The 18,433-nt window shown below is 41.1% G+C and overlaps 2 protein-coding genes across 2 annotated transcripts; both read right to left on the reverse strand.

Moving 5' to 3' along the window:
* Positions 1 to 1,659: 1,659 nt before the first annotated feature.
* On the reverse strand, positions 1,660 to 8,739 carry LOC121873709 (DNA helicase MCM9-like). The gene is made up of 2 exons (XM_042377415.1): positions 7,679 to 8,739; positions 1,660 to 1,959 (listed from the first exon to the last, which is right to left on the reverse strand). The coding sequence occupies exons 1-2, from the start codon at positions 7,816 to 7,818 to the stop codon at positions 1,752 to 1,754; spliced, it is 348 nt and encodes a 115-aa protein (XP_042233349.1). The 5' UTR covers positions 7,819 to 8,739; the 3' UTR covers positions 1,660 to 1,751.
* A 1,404-nt stretch (positions 8,740 to 10,143) lies between these two features.
* LOC121874457 lies at positions 10,144 to 18,022 on the reverse strand. The gene is made up of 2 exons (XM_042378577.1): positions 17,651 to 18,022; positions 10,144 to 10,155 (listed from the first exon to the last, which is right to left on the reverse strand). The coding sequence occupies exons 1-2, from the start codon at positions 18,020 to 18,022 to the stop codon at positions 10,144 to 10,146; spliced, it is 384 nt and encodes a 127-aa protein (XP_042234511.1).
* Between the last annotated feature and the right edge of the window lie 411 nt (positions 18,023 to 18,433).

Here is an 18,433-nt window from a genome sequence, read left to right on the forward strand (position 1 = left end):
CTAACCACTAATGGTAAAGAAATAAAGCGAGACGGATTGGGAACGCCAACGTATGTAATTGCGCAAATGTGAAAACATATCGTCATTTCTATACATAGAATATGAAAGTAAAACTTAAGTTATTACTGTTCATATATGTTTTGAATAATATTTACGAATGTAAAACAAATATTCTACTCACCAATGGTGGTAAAGTCCAAAACATAAGAACAGCCAATGAATATTGTGCGAGTTTTTACTCAGATGACGAAGTCATCAGGTTCAACTCTGGCTGAAGCTGTAGCATTCCATAAAGCTCTTTGTGAAACTGTTACTGAACCTGAAGTTGATGTTGAAGCTGCTTATGATGCTGAATTTGATGGTGTAGCTGAAATTGATGGTTTAGGCCTTCGAATAATAAAGCTGTCGAAAGAATCTTGCATAGCTGCTTTCTTTTCTCGTTATACATCTTTATGTAGAGGTCATTTGCGTTTATTTAAATTTTAATGCTTTGTTCTGTTAATGGATCCACTTCAGAAAATATGTTCATTGCTTGCTCCATATAATATCCACAGACCTCTCACCTTTTTCATATCGTAACACATCTAGTTTCTCGACTAAGCTTGTACACTTTCTATTAGCTTTTGAAACAACACTACCATCACTTGCTCTCTTGCTCATGTTGAATAGGGATGCAAAAATGCCGTAAGAAACCTGAGAAAGTTTTTCTCTTGTTCCTGTTCCAGATGGGTGAAAACAAAAAGCCCGCCAAGCTCCGACTGTTGTTTACCACTCATTAGCAAGGCAGCTTCTTTGTGCAAGGCGCTCTTAATTTTTTTTACAGTAATTTTTTTTTTATAATACATATTGGGATTTAGTTATTATTTATATGAAAATGAAAAAGTAATTTTATTTTATTTTTATTATATTTTGGTCGTAAATACGAATGAAATAAGGATGTAAATTGAATTGGGTCCTAAATAAACTAGTTTTAAATATGAAAAGTTGTTGGTCGAACCGTTGTTATCGGAGGCTTTACTGTATTTTATTGTATTATTTTATTTTATTTATTTTTTATTATAAATTTTATTAACTATGAATTATTATTATTATTACTGTACTACATTTTCGCCCCCTAGGCCCCAATGTGGGTCGGTGATCTGTGCCCTGGTGGGCTCATCCTGCAAAAAAAAAAAAAAAGTGTGTGATGCTCCACGAAAAATCTTTCGGTTTTCAGAAATTTTCTGTTTACAGAATTTCAGATAAGTGGTTGTCAACCTGCACTGTATCGTCAATAGCCAGTGTTTCGTGGTCCTCTAGGCCATTCCCTACCCAGGAGATATTTCCAGCAGGCCAATCAGAAAATGCAGTTAAAATAGTGATATTAAAATTACTGTGATCTCTTGAACAATATATAAATTCTTTTTCTTTACAGTTTATTACATGAAAACACAATATTATAGTATAAAATAGGAAAATATTGAAACTTTGCTCTCCTATGCAGCTTATTTCCTGATGTACCCCTCTACGAAAATCTGTATTCGGAAAAATATTAAAGAAGTATATTATTTTCATTCAGATCATCATTATGGAGAGGTTGAAATGTATAATGAGTTAAGAAATTACGAACATATCATTTATGGTTCAAAGGTTATAGTACTGTACTGTAACAGTGCACAAATTTAACTGCATTTTCTGTTTTTGTGTTTTGACTGTTACCAAGTTCTTCCAAGGGACATTTCATATAAAGATACAATACACATAAACTATGACTAAGCATACAAACCTTGGTGTTTATAGTCTTCACCTGGAGAATGTGGGAAAGAAGTATGAAGGGGATTAATCCCTGCAATTACTGAAGCTCCACACATAGTTGCTTCCATCAGTGTAACAGCCACAATAGCATCCTGCACTGTCACTTCTGTCCTCATCATCAACTTCGCGTGGCCCTGACTCAACCGCACTAAACTCTCAAGCATTCTGAGATAGGAGATCAATTGAAATGTTATTGGCAATATTTGAAAATGTCCCTGTACTCCCCTGATATATACAGTGTTCCAGAGAAAAGACATACAATGAAACGTTTTATAATAAGGAATTTTCCCATAAGAATAAATGTAATTTGTGGTACGGTATAATATGCATTCCTGGAGAGAGAATTTTCAACAAATCAGCTTACAGTGGGGTCATAATAACATACTGTATACTATTTGATATGGTGAAATATTCAAAACAATGTTATTGGTTATCTTTCAGTGATATATGGTGGCTCGATTTGGCTACCTGTGTACTTAGACAACTATCAGTGGATAAACCAGGGCATTTGGAGATGCATTATACACTACAATAATACTTATTAAGTACTGACAAATACACTACAATATTATTTACAAAGTGCTGAAGACAAATGCTGTGGTTCTTCTGATCACAATCTTATTTCTATTAAATCAAACTGGGCACAACCACCACCCCCACCTCCCTCTAAATGCAAACTATGGCACTATCGGAGGGCAAACTGGCAATTCTTGGAAGAATTTTTCTCCAACTTTCCCTGGGATGAATGGTGCTTTTCCACCTGGGATGCCTTGGTATGTGCTGACAGCATTGCTGGGGTATACAGGGTGGTATGAGTGCATTTAACCCATCTTCTACCAAAACTTTCACATTACAATCATGGTTTAATCGCTCCTGTTCTCTTGCATGTAGGGAGAGAGATGGGGCATATCAAACTATGAAACTGTCTCCTTCTCCTTTTACCTACTCCTCTTTCATTACTTCTAGGAATCGTTGTAAGGCTATTCTTCGAAAGGCCAAGCGGAATTTTATAAAAATAAAGACCACTGTTCTGTCTAATTCTTCTTCTAGTAAATCCTTCTGGTCCTTAACCAAAAACATCTGTAATAACCTCTGCACTCCTTCTTTTCCTCCTCTCTTCTGACCTGATAACTCTATAGCCAACTCTCCCCCTGACAAAGCCAATCTCTTTGGCACCTTATTCTCCTATAACTCCACCTTAGACGATTCCCACTCTATCCCTCCTACTGAACCTATGCACTTTCCTATAATCTCCACTCGGAGGATTGCTAGTGTGTTATTCATGTTGGATGTGAGCAAGGTGCGTGGACCGGATGGAATACCCCCTCGTGTTCTGAGGGAATGTGTTGAAATTCTAGTCCCTGTACTTGCTCACCTTTGCCTTAAAACCCAGACATTTCTTTCTTCTTGGAAGCATGCCTTGGTTCAGCCTATCCCAAAAAAGGGTAACCATTCTAATCCCTCTAACTATCGCCCCATTACCCTAACTTCATCCCTCTTTAAGATTTTTAAAACTATCTTAAACTTTCATTTTCTCCGCCACCTTGAACGCCTTTCTCTTCTGTCAAATCACCAGTATGGCTTTTGCCAGGCAAGATCTACCGATGATCTGCTCTCCTACTGCACCCATTTTTGGTCATCCTCTCTTAGGGCTTATGGGGAAACTTTCGTCGTGGTCCTCGGAATCTCCAGAGCATTTGACAGGGTATGGCACAAGTGTTTGCTTTCTAAACTTCCTTCTTATGGTTTCTCTTCTCCACTCTCTTCTCTCATTTCTAGCTTCTTTGAGAACCGATCCCTGGCAGTTGTTTTTGAGGGATTGATCTCTCACTCTTTCTCTACCAATACGTAGAGGTGTCCCACAGGGTTCTGTTCTTTCACCTACTCTCTTCCTTGTTTTTATCAATGATTTACTTCATTCTACGACTAATTCTATCCATTCTTACGCTGATGATTCTACTCTTCACTCTTCTTCATATTTTTCCCTTCCCCGTAATTTTCAAACTACATCTGTTTCTAGAGCTGATATCATTTCATCTATCAATGCAAATCTGTGCAGCATCTCCGAATAGGCAAGTAGAAACTTGGATAAATGTAATAGTAATAAAACACAGTATTTACCAATTACAATTTCAAAAATAGAAGATCTCCCACCAATCACATTTCAGGATGCAATCATTCTGCTAAATTCTAAAATAGATATGCTAGGCCTCACCATTTCCTCTGATATGTCATGGAAGCCATACATCCACAACATTGCTAAAGCTGCCTCCCGAAAGCTGAGAATGCTATACAGATGCCGTCGCTACTTCACTCCTGAGCAGTTGCTTCAAGTATACAGTATAAGGGATTCATTCATCCTAACTTAGAGTACTGCTCTCATATCTTGGGTGGCTCTTCCTTTTGTCCAACTGTTAGATAGGGTGGAATCAAAGGCATTTTGTCTTAATAACTCTCCTCCTTTAGTTGACAATCTTTCTTCCCTTCTCTTCACCATAATGTTGCTTCACTCTCCCTCTTTTACAGGTACTTTAACGGGCAATCTTAGGTGGATTTGGCATCCTGTGTACCGCCGGCAAGGCCATGGGCTCGTAACACACGTCTTGCCCGCGGTGCCCACTGTTTCTCTGTGGATGTCGGTCACACAAGAATAACCCGTTATAGTACCTCCTTCTTTCCTCACACAGCCAAACTGTGGAATGCTCGGTCTTCTTCTGTGTTTCCATACTCATACAATCTGTCTCACTTCAAAACACTGGTTTTCCGGTATCTTTGTGGGGTAGATTAATACAGTAATATCTCCGTTAGCCGTAATCCCTCAAAACCCGGAACTCTCCGATAGCCGGAACTGAAATTTGCTCGGAAAAGCATTCCCAAAGCTTTGGGAAAAAAAATTCGAAGGTCGAAAATCGAGATCATTTTATGAAAATGTCTTGAATAAAGACGAAAGCTCAATTATTTTTGGGAGGGACCAGACCTAACTCAATGTCAGGTGGAGGTAGGGTAGGGGATTAGTGGTTCATATTACAGTACTGACTTTCTGATGGAATGTCAGGTCACCCTTTCTTGGGTGGGGATTAGTGGTCTAATATTACTGTCAGGTCACCCTTTCTTGGGTGGGGATTAGTGGTCTCATATTACTGTCAGGTCACCCTTTCTTGGGTGGGGATTAGTGGTCTCGTATTACTGTCAGGTCACCCTTTCTTGGGTGGGGATTAGTGGGTCTCATGACCTGAAGATGTCTTGAGTAAACACAAAACCTAAAGTATTTTAGAGAGATTGTGATAAGTATAAGTATAAATGAACAAAGTTGTATCCCTTCAACATTACATTACATAACATTTTAAAATATGGAGTGAGAAAGCAGAAAGGTGTGGGTGTAATGACCACGGTCGTACATGTTAGTTAAGGTTAAATCAGACGATTCATATTACGCTCAATAGCCCACAAAACATGTAGCTATGCCTTCTTTATTGAGTCTCCCCTCTGAGGCGTCCGTTTTCTCATCGCTTCAGGACGTCTGAGTCCTCTGTTTTACCTCAATCTTAGAGTGCACCCGAGACTCCGTATTCCTTAGTATAACGACACAAAATTTGAAATTGCAACTGTAGTCGTATATGTTAAGGCAACTTAGATATGTCTGATTACAGATGAAACATTCAAGATCCCTTGTGAGTGATGTTGAAAGCTTCAACTGTCTTTATTGTCAGTGAAACTTGTCAAGTAAGTGAGTGTCCAGTCTGCCAGTACTAGTGGCATATCCTTATATCGTCCTTTGGGATAGCCATGAGTTTCCAACTGCCACTGAAGTTAGATCATTTTGATGCCCACACATTAGAGAATCTGATGTTTGTAGGTTAGTTAGTGCCAGTTGACTATTTAAGAAAGTTCCTTGGCTGTGGTTTTGCGGTTTCCGGAAAAGTAGAGTTGTTAGTGTGTGTAATTAATGTCCATTTCACTTTTTACTGGCATGCATGCACAGGCCGAAACTGCCCGAGGCTTGTATATAAATGAATGCACGAGTAAAACTCACACGCTCGTGACTCTTCCTCAATGCATATCCAGGTATGTGAATGATTGTTTCCCGCCGAAATGTTAAGTCAGTTTAACTCAGTGAATTTTGTGAATATCAGTGTTCATGTTTTAACATAGAGAAATGATCATGTGCCAAGTATAATTAAAGTAACGTAAGTATCGTCTGTATCATTGCAAGACGTATGTTATGTGTAGTTGAAGTTAGACCTTTTAACACACTCGTGACTCTTCCTCAACACATCTCCAGGCACTGTCTGTGTTGTCACCACTACCGAGGTTTGGTAGCCGGCTGTAGGCAAGATGGTCCTTGAAGAATGTCTTTAATATGGCGAGATTAGAATCTGAGGACGAGAGCACCCAGAGAACAACGTGCTGAAACACACTGCATCGAGTCTACCCCCGGGCACTACTGGCCAACGAGCTTCGGCTGTTTGTGTAGTAAACAACCCCAAATATAAAATCCTCGTGGCACTTAGTATTTCAGCTATTACAACACAAATTAGCGGAGCCTTCTTTGTGCGTATTTACAGCAGATTCGCCAGGCAAGAAGATGACGGTGGCAGTGCGTGTGATGGAGGGTGGGGGAGGGGTTTTTGAGAATTGCAATTAAATGCCAGGTAGTGACGTGTCCTCCTAATATTATGTATTTAAGTAATTATTAGATGTTTTAATTGCCTGTATGTTGACCTGGCGAGTTAATGTTAGGCATTTTCATACCTAGGTATAAAGCTAGACGTTGCATTTTGGATTGAACAACAATAAACAATATTGTATTGTTAATGATACAGAAGTTTGATGAATAGTAGTGACAATTGTAGCACGCTGCTATTCTTCAAACGACTCTCATTGACGATGCAATATTGCTTATTTATTAATTAATACCACAACATCACACCCAGACACCCTAACACCACCCACACACCCCCATATTGCATGACATAAATTTATGCATGATTAACTACGTGGTGGTGAATTAAAAGATCAGTTGTTGAGGAGCTTAGCAACACTGGTGCATGTTACCACTCCATCTCTTTAATCACCCTCAGCTTTCAGCTTTCTCACTCCACATTTTAAAATCCATTGTAATATAATGTTGAAGGGATACAATGTGATGTGTAAGTATAAAAAATAGTGTGACCTGACATTATATAAAAAGGTCAGTAATATGAGACCACCAATACTCCACCCTACCTCCACCTGATATTGTGTCAGGTCAGGTCAGTTACACGAGATCCACTAATCCCCCACAGCTCCAAGGGAGTGGAAAATACCAGTCTTTGCTGTAACACACAGCTTCATTCACGACCATATCATATAGATTTTTGGTTTAGACTCTTAGAAAACTTCCCAGCACACAGAAACATTCTGAGGATGTGGGCTAGTGTTTGTCTGTGCAAGATGCATAGTTGAGACACTCGGAAAGTTTTTCCAGTAACCGAAAATATTTCTGGGTGATGGGGTATTTTTCCGGGTTTGAGAAAGTCGTCTGGTTAGCCGGAAATCTCTCATCCCTGGAAGTGCTCTGCACCAATTGTTCCAGCTAACGGGGATATCACTGTATAGTCTTTTTCTCTTCTATTTTTAATTTCTTTTTACTCTGATTTTTTTGTCCCCCAGGCTGCCGTTGAGGGTCAATGACCTGTGCCTGGGTGGGCTATCCCCCACCCCCCCCCCCCCAAAAAAAAGGAAAGAGCAGTGACATCAATGGTGCTTGAGATAAAGTGAGTACATGCAAGTACTGTACATAAGTGGACAGTATCAGTAAAAAAAAAAAGGGAACATTACTTACTCTGGGAAAATGTTACAAGGATTAAGACTTAAGGTCTCTCTCAAGCTATATACAGCTTACCTGATGGTGGTTCTAGCTTGACTGCGTTGGTCAGTTTTTCTCTGAGCTTGATAGTATCGAGAAAGGATAATGTTTGCCTTTGGTGTCATTGCTGGCTGGATGGAGTGCACATGGCAGAAGTAAGCTTGCAGCTTCGCCATGCTCCAATCTTCTTCACGTCCACCATCCCCAGAAAGAGGATCACGACCCTTCAGAACGTAATCAGATACTATTCTAAAAGAGAGATATATATATCTTACATTATTTTCCTTTTAAGATAATACTCATCATTTAAAATATCTATATAATTTGTACTGGCAACCCTGATTCCCAAATCTAAGATGATACAAATTATTGTTTTATCCTGTGCTGTTATACAAACAAAACCCATGAAGTTAAGAAAATTTTAACTGTACAGGGTCCAGATTTAAATAGTGCACCAGGATTCGAACAAGAGTTTGTGAGCTTGGCAGCTCCTATGCCCTCCTGCCACTGATGCAGTCATTGTCTCATGACCTGTTGCATTGTGGTTAGGTGGCATTTACTTAGTCATATAGTTAGTTACATATACAGGTACATTATGTAATTTATTTATTCATAAAACAAATTTTAGGGGGTTTATAGAATGAGTGATTGGTATCTCGCTGTGGAGAGGCTGCCTGTATGGCATGTTGGTTGGTCAAGATCACCATAAAATGATGAATATTAGCAATGTACAGTACAGTACAGGCATTCGCTGACTTATGTAGTGCCAAACACCTTCTTGTAATATTTGGGGAACAATATTTGATACAAGTCACTGAAGTCTGATATAGCGTCGTTTTGAATCTCACACACAGCAGTGTGGCACTCGCCTCACACACGCTATCAAGCCCATAAAATTCAGATGCATTGGAGGGAGACCGTGGAGGTAGAGTCCCGGCTGATCTCTATTACTCTGGCGAACCAGGAAGTGCATGTACAGTATTTGGCTTTTATTTACTGGTTTGGCAATACAGGAAAGCCTCCGATAGCGACGGTTCTACCAACAACGAGTCATATTTAAGACCCTGGTTAATTTAGGACCCAATTCTATTTACACCATTATTTTCTTAGTACGTACTGACGACGAAAATAGAATAAAAAATAAAATAAAATTACATTTTCATATAAATAATAACTAAATCCCTTGCGCACCGAGGCTGTTGGGAGTGTTAGTGGTGATGCCGGCATCACTAGTATAAACAGTCGCAGCTTGTGGGCCCTTTGTTTTCACGTATCTGAACAGGAAAAGGAGAAAAACTTTCTCAGGTTTCTTGGGCACTTTTGAGTCCCTATTCAACATGAGCAAGAGAGCAAGTGATGGTAGTGCTGGTACAAAAGCTAAAAGAAAGTGTATAAGCTGAGCCGAGAAAGTAGATGTGTTAAAACGATATGAAAAAGGTGAGAGGTCTGTGGATATTATAAGGAGCAAACAACGAACATATTTTCTTAAGTGGAGCCATTAACAGAGCGAAGCGTTAAAATTAACAGGGACGTAAAAAACACGTATGACTTCTATATAAAGATGTATAATGAGAAATGAAAGCAGCTGTGCAAGGTTCTTTTAGACAGCTTTATTATTTGAAGGCCTTAACCATCAACTTCAGCTACATCATCAAATTCAGCATCATAAGCAGCTTCAACAACAACTTCAGGTTCAGTAACAGTTTCACTGAGAGCTTTATGGAAAGCTACAGCTTCAGCCAGAGTTGAACCTGATGACTTCGTCATCTGAGTAAAAACTCGCACAATATTCATTGGCTGTCCTTATGTTTTAGACTTTACCACCATTGGTGAATAGAATTTTGTTTTACATTAGTAAGTATTATTTAAAACATATATGAACAGTAATAACTTAAGTTTTACTTTCATATTCTATGTATAGAAATGACGATATGTTTTCACATTTGCGCAATTACATACGTTGGCGTTCCCAATTCGTCTCACTTTATTTCTTTACCATTAGTGGTTAGCTACTTCTATTGTTCCAGTTATTAACATTAAATAACATTAATTAAATATATATTCATTTTTGTACATTAATTTTACTTTAGCTACAACCAGGGTCTTATTTTGTTCAGTTTCATGTGTAGAACCATCACTACAGGTGTAAACAAAAACGAAAACAATGCTGTCTCCTCTCTTGTGTGTTTTAATACTTACTATTGACCTCAGAATATCTCTTAATATCAAGTGTAAATGGCTTCAAAATGGCCTGGAAATGCCCATGATATTGATCAGATACAAAAAAAAAAAAATCGGCATGGTGGCGCTCCCCCTGTGGACTCGCTATGCTCTCCATGTTCCCCTACCCATAACTTCTTGAACCCCCACCTTTTGACATTTCTGGATCCACCCCTGCTGTTGCACTGATTCCCCTCTTTTGTGGGAGAGGTAACTACAGTACAGTATACCAATACTCAAATACAGTAAATTATAAGGGATGGTAAGGAAGCACTTATCCCCTAGTATGAATCCTGTGTTGAAAGAATCAATTGGTTTAAGCCCATATATTATAAAGTATCCTTACTTCTAGTTTCATAATTATGGAAGTAAGACATTTTTGTTTTATACAAATTTGTGTTATTTAAACTTAATTGATTCTGGGTTCTACAGTCTTTTACTTCCACATACATGTACATTTACCCTTGTGACTCAATTAAATGTGCAAAATTAATTCAATAAATGTTGAATGGATAAATCAAGCTCCAGTAACGGTGTTTACACTTGTGTTCCTTGTCACTCGACAGAAGATATTTGCCGGTCTCTGCAGGAGGAAGATGTTCCTCGAAGCAATCCATTTTACACCATTATATTGTCTGTTTTATCTACAGTAGCATTTATTACCAACCTACTTGTTAAAAATTTTTTCTGCCAAGAATTAAGAGCAACAAGTTACAAGGTTTTCATTTAAACCCTGCCTGTTTGTGACACACACACACACAAATATATACAGGTTGAACCTTCCTAATCCGGTACTCTATTGTCCGGCACCTCCCGTCGTCTGGCAAAATTTTAGTTTGCCGGACGGCCACTAGTACCCACCGGCGCTAGTATCCATGGTTTGGCATACCCTTTGTTTACACCTGGTCCTCGTGGAGTTTGGTGCGTTCCTAGGTATTTAAAGTGTTTCTGTAATATTTCACTTGTTATTTACCCTTAATATGCCTGCTAAGCATAGGTATTTATTTTATTATTTCATTTACTGTACAAATATCTTTTTCTTCTTTACAGGTGAACATCACCAATTTATGTACAGGTACCATAACTATTTTGTCATTTTAAATGCAGAATGAGAATTATTGTTTATCTATTTTTGTTTATTACAATTACATTGTACAGTAGAACGTGGATATAACACGAGATATGTTCCAAGAGAGGTCGCTTTAAACCGAATTCTCACTAAATCAAAGTGTTGTTTTAATGGAATAATTTAGTTTGGTACTTGAGAGAAACACAAAATACTAAAAAGACTGACAGTCTACCCAGATGCACCTCAGCCCATCTCCTAGAATAAACAAAACATTGTTTTTTGTAGTATTATGTTAAAACAAACACTCATAAATCATCACAGCTAAAATTAAGGGATGCAAAATGGTCTGTTTACTGGCAGGGAAGATGGGGGGGGGAGGAGGGAGGTGAGGTGAGATGTTTGACAGTTGATGCCAAGGTCTAGTGCTTATTTATTTATCTGTACTTAAGAGTGACTAAGTTTTTCTTTTATAAAATGTCACTGAACTGACATGGGAGAATATAATTAACATTGCTAGAATTCATATAAAGATGCTATAGCTGGCATTAGACATACAAATTTTAGTTCTAATTTAAGAATTTTAATACAAAGAGCAAAAATTTTTATCTCTTGTGCAAAATATAAGACGTTAAGATTCAAATTATTCACTGTCGTGCAAGGATTCTAGAAATGCAAATTATATTCTCCTAACTTTAGTCTGAGATATTTTATAAGATAAAAACTTAAAGCCTACTGTATAACCACCAAACCCTTGCTGGGAGGGGGGGGGGCGAGGGAGGGAGGAAGGAAGGGGAGGTGACAGTGACATGTTTGACAGTTGGCACTGAAGGTCTAGTGAAGTATTTATTTGTTTATTTATTTCCTTTAGATTGAATTTATGTTTTTTGCTTATAAAATGTCACAGAAGTGGCCGGGGAGAATGTAATTTACATTGCTGAAATTCTTATAAGATACCTGTAGTGATTAATTTGAATATAATCATGGTATAGTTTGCACTAGACAAAAATTTTAATAATCATTTAGTACATTATTTTGAGTACATGTACAGTACAGTTTTGCCCTTAGGACAGTGTAGCGTGCCCAGAGAAACATTAGGCGCAAAATTTTAAATATGATGAGCCAGATTGGCGCATCAATAATACAATGTATTTTACAAAGACCACCTGTGGTTCAGAAAATTCTATAGTCCAGCATCGGTCAGGTCCAAAGGGTGCCGGATTAGGGAGGTTCAACCTGTAATAATGGTTGCCCCTCGTGTAATGAGGACGACCGGCCCAAGGGCCACCTGGGCATGAATTTATTTAAGGTGAAGAAGCTGTCATCAACACATCAACCACACCCTAAGTTAAAAAGCTGCATGACCCAGTATCAAGGAATAGTCTGAGAAGACCGGACAACTCGCCAACTGCACTGGCTAACTATTACCCCAGAACGCGATCCGCAAATCGTTAGCATCCAGGTTCCCAATGGACGAGTTGACTTTCGGAATTTTTTTATAAGATGGCAGGTCAATGGGTAAAGAAAACACCTTAATTCACTATGGTAATATTTTTAAATAAACTGGGCCAAAAAGTGAAAAAAAAGGGTTAAAGATGCTGAAAAGTCACGTGACCGCAAAAAGCTCTGTGACTGGTTGTGATGTCACTGACTAGTGCGAGCCGCCCAGCCAGCTGTGGTGCATTATTACCAGCAGAAATACAGGACTTGTGGCCATATACAATGTTGATATACACAGGCTAACATAAATTACTGCTCAAGTATCATCGAGTGTATTTACTTTCTGGGTGCCAAAATGATGCAAAAGACCGATAACTCCAACATGGAAGTTTTCATCACTGTTCTCTATTTCATGTTAGGAAAAATGTAAGTTTTCATCACTGATGTCTATATTTAATGTTGTGGAAGGAATAGGGACGACCATGGCCAAGGAATGGGCTTGAGATGATCATATGACAGATGTAATTTAACGTGCTTCATAGCTGGATGGCAGAGTTCATAATAATACTCTACCATCATAAACACATCTACTCTTGGTAAATTTCTTTCATCTGCCTTGATGAACCCTGGAAGTAGTTGTCCAACGTTCTCGGCTGATCGGCTCTGTAAATAAATATTATTAGATAATTAATTGTGCTTTACTGTGCAACACAGTAATACTATTTTGAATAAATAAATATTACTAAGCACATTAAATAGGTCAATGGAATAAACTGCCCCTACTAGAAATTTCATAGTATAAACATTCCAAACAATATTGGTATTATTTTGGTTTTGGTCATCTGGGGAACCTGAATATTTTAACTATGGGATTAAGTACTTTAAACAATAAGACACATTATCTCTATGGGATTTCTGTCGCCAAAAATTTTTCGATAGCATAAGTAAATACAGGTCATAGGTTAGGTTAGGGTATGATGAGTTATAAGGTTAGCTTAACATACATCGGTAAAGCGGGGGGGGGGTTAATAACTGAAAACTAGTGATTTCCGATAGAAATGAAGGTCTAAATCGTCCATAACACATCGCAAACAATCAGAAAAAAATATGGTCTGCATGTGAAGGCACAGGGATGACCAAAACTTAAAATGTACCCAATATAGCCAATCTCGAATCTAAACATCAAAATACTTATGGTAAAATTTTACCCATTAATGATGATATATCCCAGTGGTTCATTAGTGAAACATCAAAACAGTAACAGCATTATGTTGTCACGTTTACCTAGCATCAGGTATTCTCAAAACAAAGTCCAGACAATGTCATTACAGGCATCCCCCGGGTTACAGAAACTCTGGTTCTGGAAATTCGCTCTTACGGACTTGTGTAAATTATGACCAATAAATTTGAGATACGGACTGTTAACGCTCATAGGAGCGTTATTGGTTTGTTGCTGGAGAAATAAACCCTCAACGTTGACGCGTACCATATAATTCGGTCAAAACCTGTTAAAGAACATTTCTCATATAACAAATGCTGTTATCTCAGGACACATATTATGAAATACAATCAATATACAGTACATAGCTTGTTAACATCTTAAATATAACTCGCATGTTATAACTATTGATACAGGAGACAATTGGTATAATATGATCAAACTGCAGTACACAAATATACTTATTAAAGTTATTTAGAGTTTCTTAGCAGATTCTAATACTTCACGATCACTCACGTTTTAGGGTCTGGTGGTCTGAACCAACGTGTTGTCTGTCCTGTAGAAATCAGTAGACTACCCTCGAGGGCAATCTCAGCCCGGAGGCGAGGGCCATATGTTTTCGTATTGAAACACCTCAGCAGATTGGTCAGCAAATTCGTTGCCAACACTATATCTCTTATCTCATCCACTCTCTCTCTCTCGCCTAGTTTATCTTATCATGGTTATCCCTCTCTTTCTCTCTCTTCTAGCTTATCTTACTGTGGTGGTAACACTCCCCCTGTCGGGCTTCACACGAAATCACGGCATATTATTAGATTCACTCTCCCACCCCTTCCAACAGGCAGAGTTTCGTCACTGGGCGTATTAACACCGAGTCCTTTGTCTTCACTTTAACACTTCGCACCAGACCATCTTTGCTCGGTAGAGCTTCCAGTACTCTCCCTAGCATCCACTGACTCCTGGGAAGGGGTTGTCCAGAGATGATCACGATATCCCCAGCGTGGAGATTACGGAGAGTTTTGACGAACCTTTGTCGCTGACGTAATGTTGGGAGATATTCTTTTACCCACCTTTTCCAAAATTGGTCCGCAATGAATTGGGCATGCTTCCATCTTCGTCGGTACCCTTCTGTCATGGACCAATCGCCTCCGGTGGGCAGTGTCTCCGGGTTCATCCGTAGTATGTGGAGCGGCGTTAGTGCTTCTAGATCCTTTGGGTCGTCAGACACTGGGGTGATGGGCTTTCCGTTGATGATCTCTTCTACGGCACAGAACACAGTGCTGAGGCGTTCATCGCCTAGTGTCTGGGTGCCCACCACTCCCTGGAGGACCTTCCTTACAGTGCGGATTTGTCGCTCCCACACTCCTCCCATGTGAGAGGCTGTCGGGGGGTTGAACTGCCATTCTATCTGTTTCTGTAGAAGGGCATTCCCGACCTTGTCACTGTTGTTCCAGCCGTTCACCGCCTCTCGTAACTCTCGGTTAGCTCCAATCATGTTGGTTCCCCTGTCAGACCGAACAATATTGGGAAGTCCCCTGCGGCAGGTGAATCTTGTTAGGGCATTGAAGAACGAGTCGGTGTCTAGTGAGGTGAGGACTTCTAGGTGTATGGCTCTGGTGGTCAGGCAGGTGAATAAGCATCCTCATCTCTTCGCCCGGGCTCGTCCTTGTTTAACCAAAAAAGGGCCGAAGCAATCAATTCCAGTGTAGGTGAACGGCCGGCCTCCTGGGCGCACTCGATCTTCTGGCAGGTCGGCTTGGCCTTGATGGGTAGGCCTCCAGTTGCTTCTTCGACAAGTCACACACGTCCGTATTGTGCGGTCGAGTAATTTTCGGCACTTGGGTATCCAGTACGTCTCACGTATTATGGCAAGAGTGTGTTCTCGTCCTGAGTGTCCAGCTCTAGTTGAGTGTACCTCTCTCACGATGAGCCCCGTGATCCTGTTGTCCCTTGGTAATAGTATGGGATTCTCCTGGTCTGGGTGGAGAGCGGCGTGCTTCAGTCGGCCACCTACTCTGATCAGACCGTCTGTGTCTAGATGAGGTTCCAGCCGCCTTATGTCGCTACCTCTCACGGGTTGTCCCTGTAGTAACATTCCTAGTTCTCGAGGGAATCCTTTCCTTTGCATAAATCTTAAGACAGCTAATTTCGCCTCTTCCAATTTGCTGACCTGGAGCCGATTTTTTCGGTGATGTTTGTTCTTTCGCTTCCCAAGCCGCCATTCTATAAACCTTCTAATCCACGCTACGCTCTTCAGAAGTCGATGCCACGAGGAGTACCTGGCCCATAGCTTATCGAGGATACCCTCCCCCTGGTCAACGTTCGCCGTCAGCACCGTGGTTTCCTTCTTCACCTCTGGGACTCCGTCTGTGAGGTCTGGAATCCTCAATGGACTCTTTGGCCAACTGTCTTCTTCCAAAAAGAGGAAAGCAGGTCCCCGAATCCACCTGCCCTCCTCGTTGAGCTCTGCTCCATGTAATCCACGACTAGCGTCGTCGGCCGGGTTCAGTGCCGACGTCACGTGGCGCCATTGTTCTACATTGGAGTCCTCGTGTATCGTTGCCACTCGATTGGCCACGAAGGACTGGAAGCGTCTTTCGGTGTTTCGTATGTATTGAAGGACTGCCGTACTGTCTGTCCAGAACACTGATCTGTCTATATGTAATTCAAGCTCTTGCCGTAGTTGTTTGTCTGCCTTAGCAGCCAGTACTGCCGCGCAGAGCTCAAGTCGAGGTATGGTCTGCTGTTTCAGAGCGGCTAACTTGGCTTTGCCACACACAAAGGAGATATGGTGAGTTCCATCTTCACACGTGGTTCTCAGATATGATACAGCTCCATACGCTCGTTGGGAGGCGTCGCAGAAGTGATGTAGTTGCACGGTAGTCACTGGATTCATATCCTCTGGTCGGTAGCACCGTGGAACGTGAAATCGTGATAGGTGAGGTAGTTCATCCAGCCATCTTTGCCATGCGACCCTGTTTTGTTCAGTGATTTGTTCATCCCATCCAACACCTCGTCTACACTCATCTTGGAATATGATTTTGGCTCTTTCTGACTCCTACGCTAGCCACTCTCACACTGATTTCTTCGGTGTTTACACTATTACTTTCTTTCATGATTGTGCCAATGGAGAGGGAAACTGGCCTTCCCTCTGCCTGCAGCCGGTAAGCTAGACTACGCGTGCAATATGATCGGTTGCTGCCTGAATCCAAGAGAGCTCCGGTGACTACTGCTTCTTTCGCCTCTAGGTTCTTTTCTTCCACCCTGACTTTCACTATTGGAAGTGCGACTCTGCTGGAACTTTGTAGTCACAACTCGCAATCGTTGGGTTCTTCACGCCGATCATCAATTCCATTGTTGGTTATGGTTTCCCTGACCCATTTATGCGGATTTCTTTTCCCCATGGTGCTTGTACCGGCTTCGACCTTCCATGATTTAGCTCTACTAAATGCCGATTCCGGTGGTGGCATAATAGCCTTACGTTGACTCATTCTAGGTCGCTTGTGGTCAGGTGCTATGTCTATTTGGTAGGCGCCCCCTGTGGTAGCTCTCTTCACCCTTTGGAGGCTAGTCTGGTGTTCTCCCTTCTCAACTTCGCCCCGTTGCACCTTGTCATTGCTCGTCAGAGCTCCCGTGAAGTGCAGGAGCCTCGAGTGTACTCCAGAGCAGCCATCTATACCACATACCATCTTCTGGCTGCACTCTGTTATCCGGTGATTATGACCCAGGCAGGCATAGCAGCGACGTTGTTCCCTTACAAGGGAAGTTCGCTTTTCTGTGGACATGCTGAGGAATGTCCGGCACATCTGAAGAAGGTGATCTCCACGGCATAGCGAGCAGCGTTCATCGTCCATTTCTCTGGTTGTCTTTATTCCTGATGTCACCAGACCCACAAGTCTCTTCCTCGACGAGGATTGACCCTGAGTCTGCATAAATTCTGCTTGGCTTCTTCCTGTCCTCGTCCCTTTGTGACCTCCTCCGCCTTGTCGACCATATCCATTGTGAATTCCAACATCCACTCGATCCCAGGAAGCTTTCCCCACTTCCTTTTGTATTTATGCGCCTTATCCACGTAGTCGTCCCTCATCTTTCCCTTGAACCTCTCAGCTAACGTGCTTATTGATTCATACGTGTCAATCTGACGTAGTTCTCCCAAGACCTTCAAGTTCCTCACGCAATTCCCCAGTTCGTCTGAGAACTGTTGGAGGCCCTTTGCGTCACTTAGTCTCACAGTTGGACCTCGCAGGGCCTTCTTTATTAGCTGGCAAACGTAAGTGTGCTTATTGCCGTGACGTTTCTCTAATATGTCCAAAGCTTCCTTGTACCCGGCTTTGGGATCTTGAATTTGCAGACATCCCTGCAAAGCGTCCTTAGCGGGCCCAGCGTAGGCAGCGAGAAGTGTCTCTAATTTCAAGGTATCAGGTATCTGCACCATCCCAACGTGTCGCTGAAAGACTCGCTTGAACTCCCATTATTCACTACAAGTTCCTCCACTGAACTTCGGCGTTGGCCTTTGGGAGAACCTCATATTCTCTAGCAGTTCTCTCACCCAAACCTCGGACCTCGGTGGGTCGTCCCTTTTGTCTTTCATCAAAGGTAGTGGTTTCGGCGAACTAGCTTGATGTTCGGAAGTACTTCCGCGCTCCCCCTGGTGAGATGTTCCCGGCTCTGCGGTTAAGGTGAGCGCCGGGAGTCCTCTTGGAGTATATAACGTTTCTTCGTTAGTTTCAATTACAGAGGAAAGTTTAGTCTCTGGTGGTGATAACACCTTTCCGCGATCTTCTGTGCTGCCCTTGCCTTGTAGTTGATTCATACCTTCGGTGACGTTTTGCATCATCGCTGTCAT

This window comes from Homarus americanus, unplaced genomic scaffold (assembly GCF_018991925.1).
Source record: "Homarus americanus isolate GMGI-L3 unplaced genomic scaffold, GMGI_Hamer_2.0 scaffold55640, whole genome shotgun sequence".
NCBI classification, from domain to species: Eukaryota; Metazoa; Arthropoda; class Malacostraca; order Decapoda; family Nephropidae; genus Homarus; species Homarus americanus.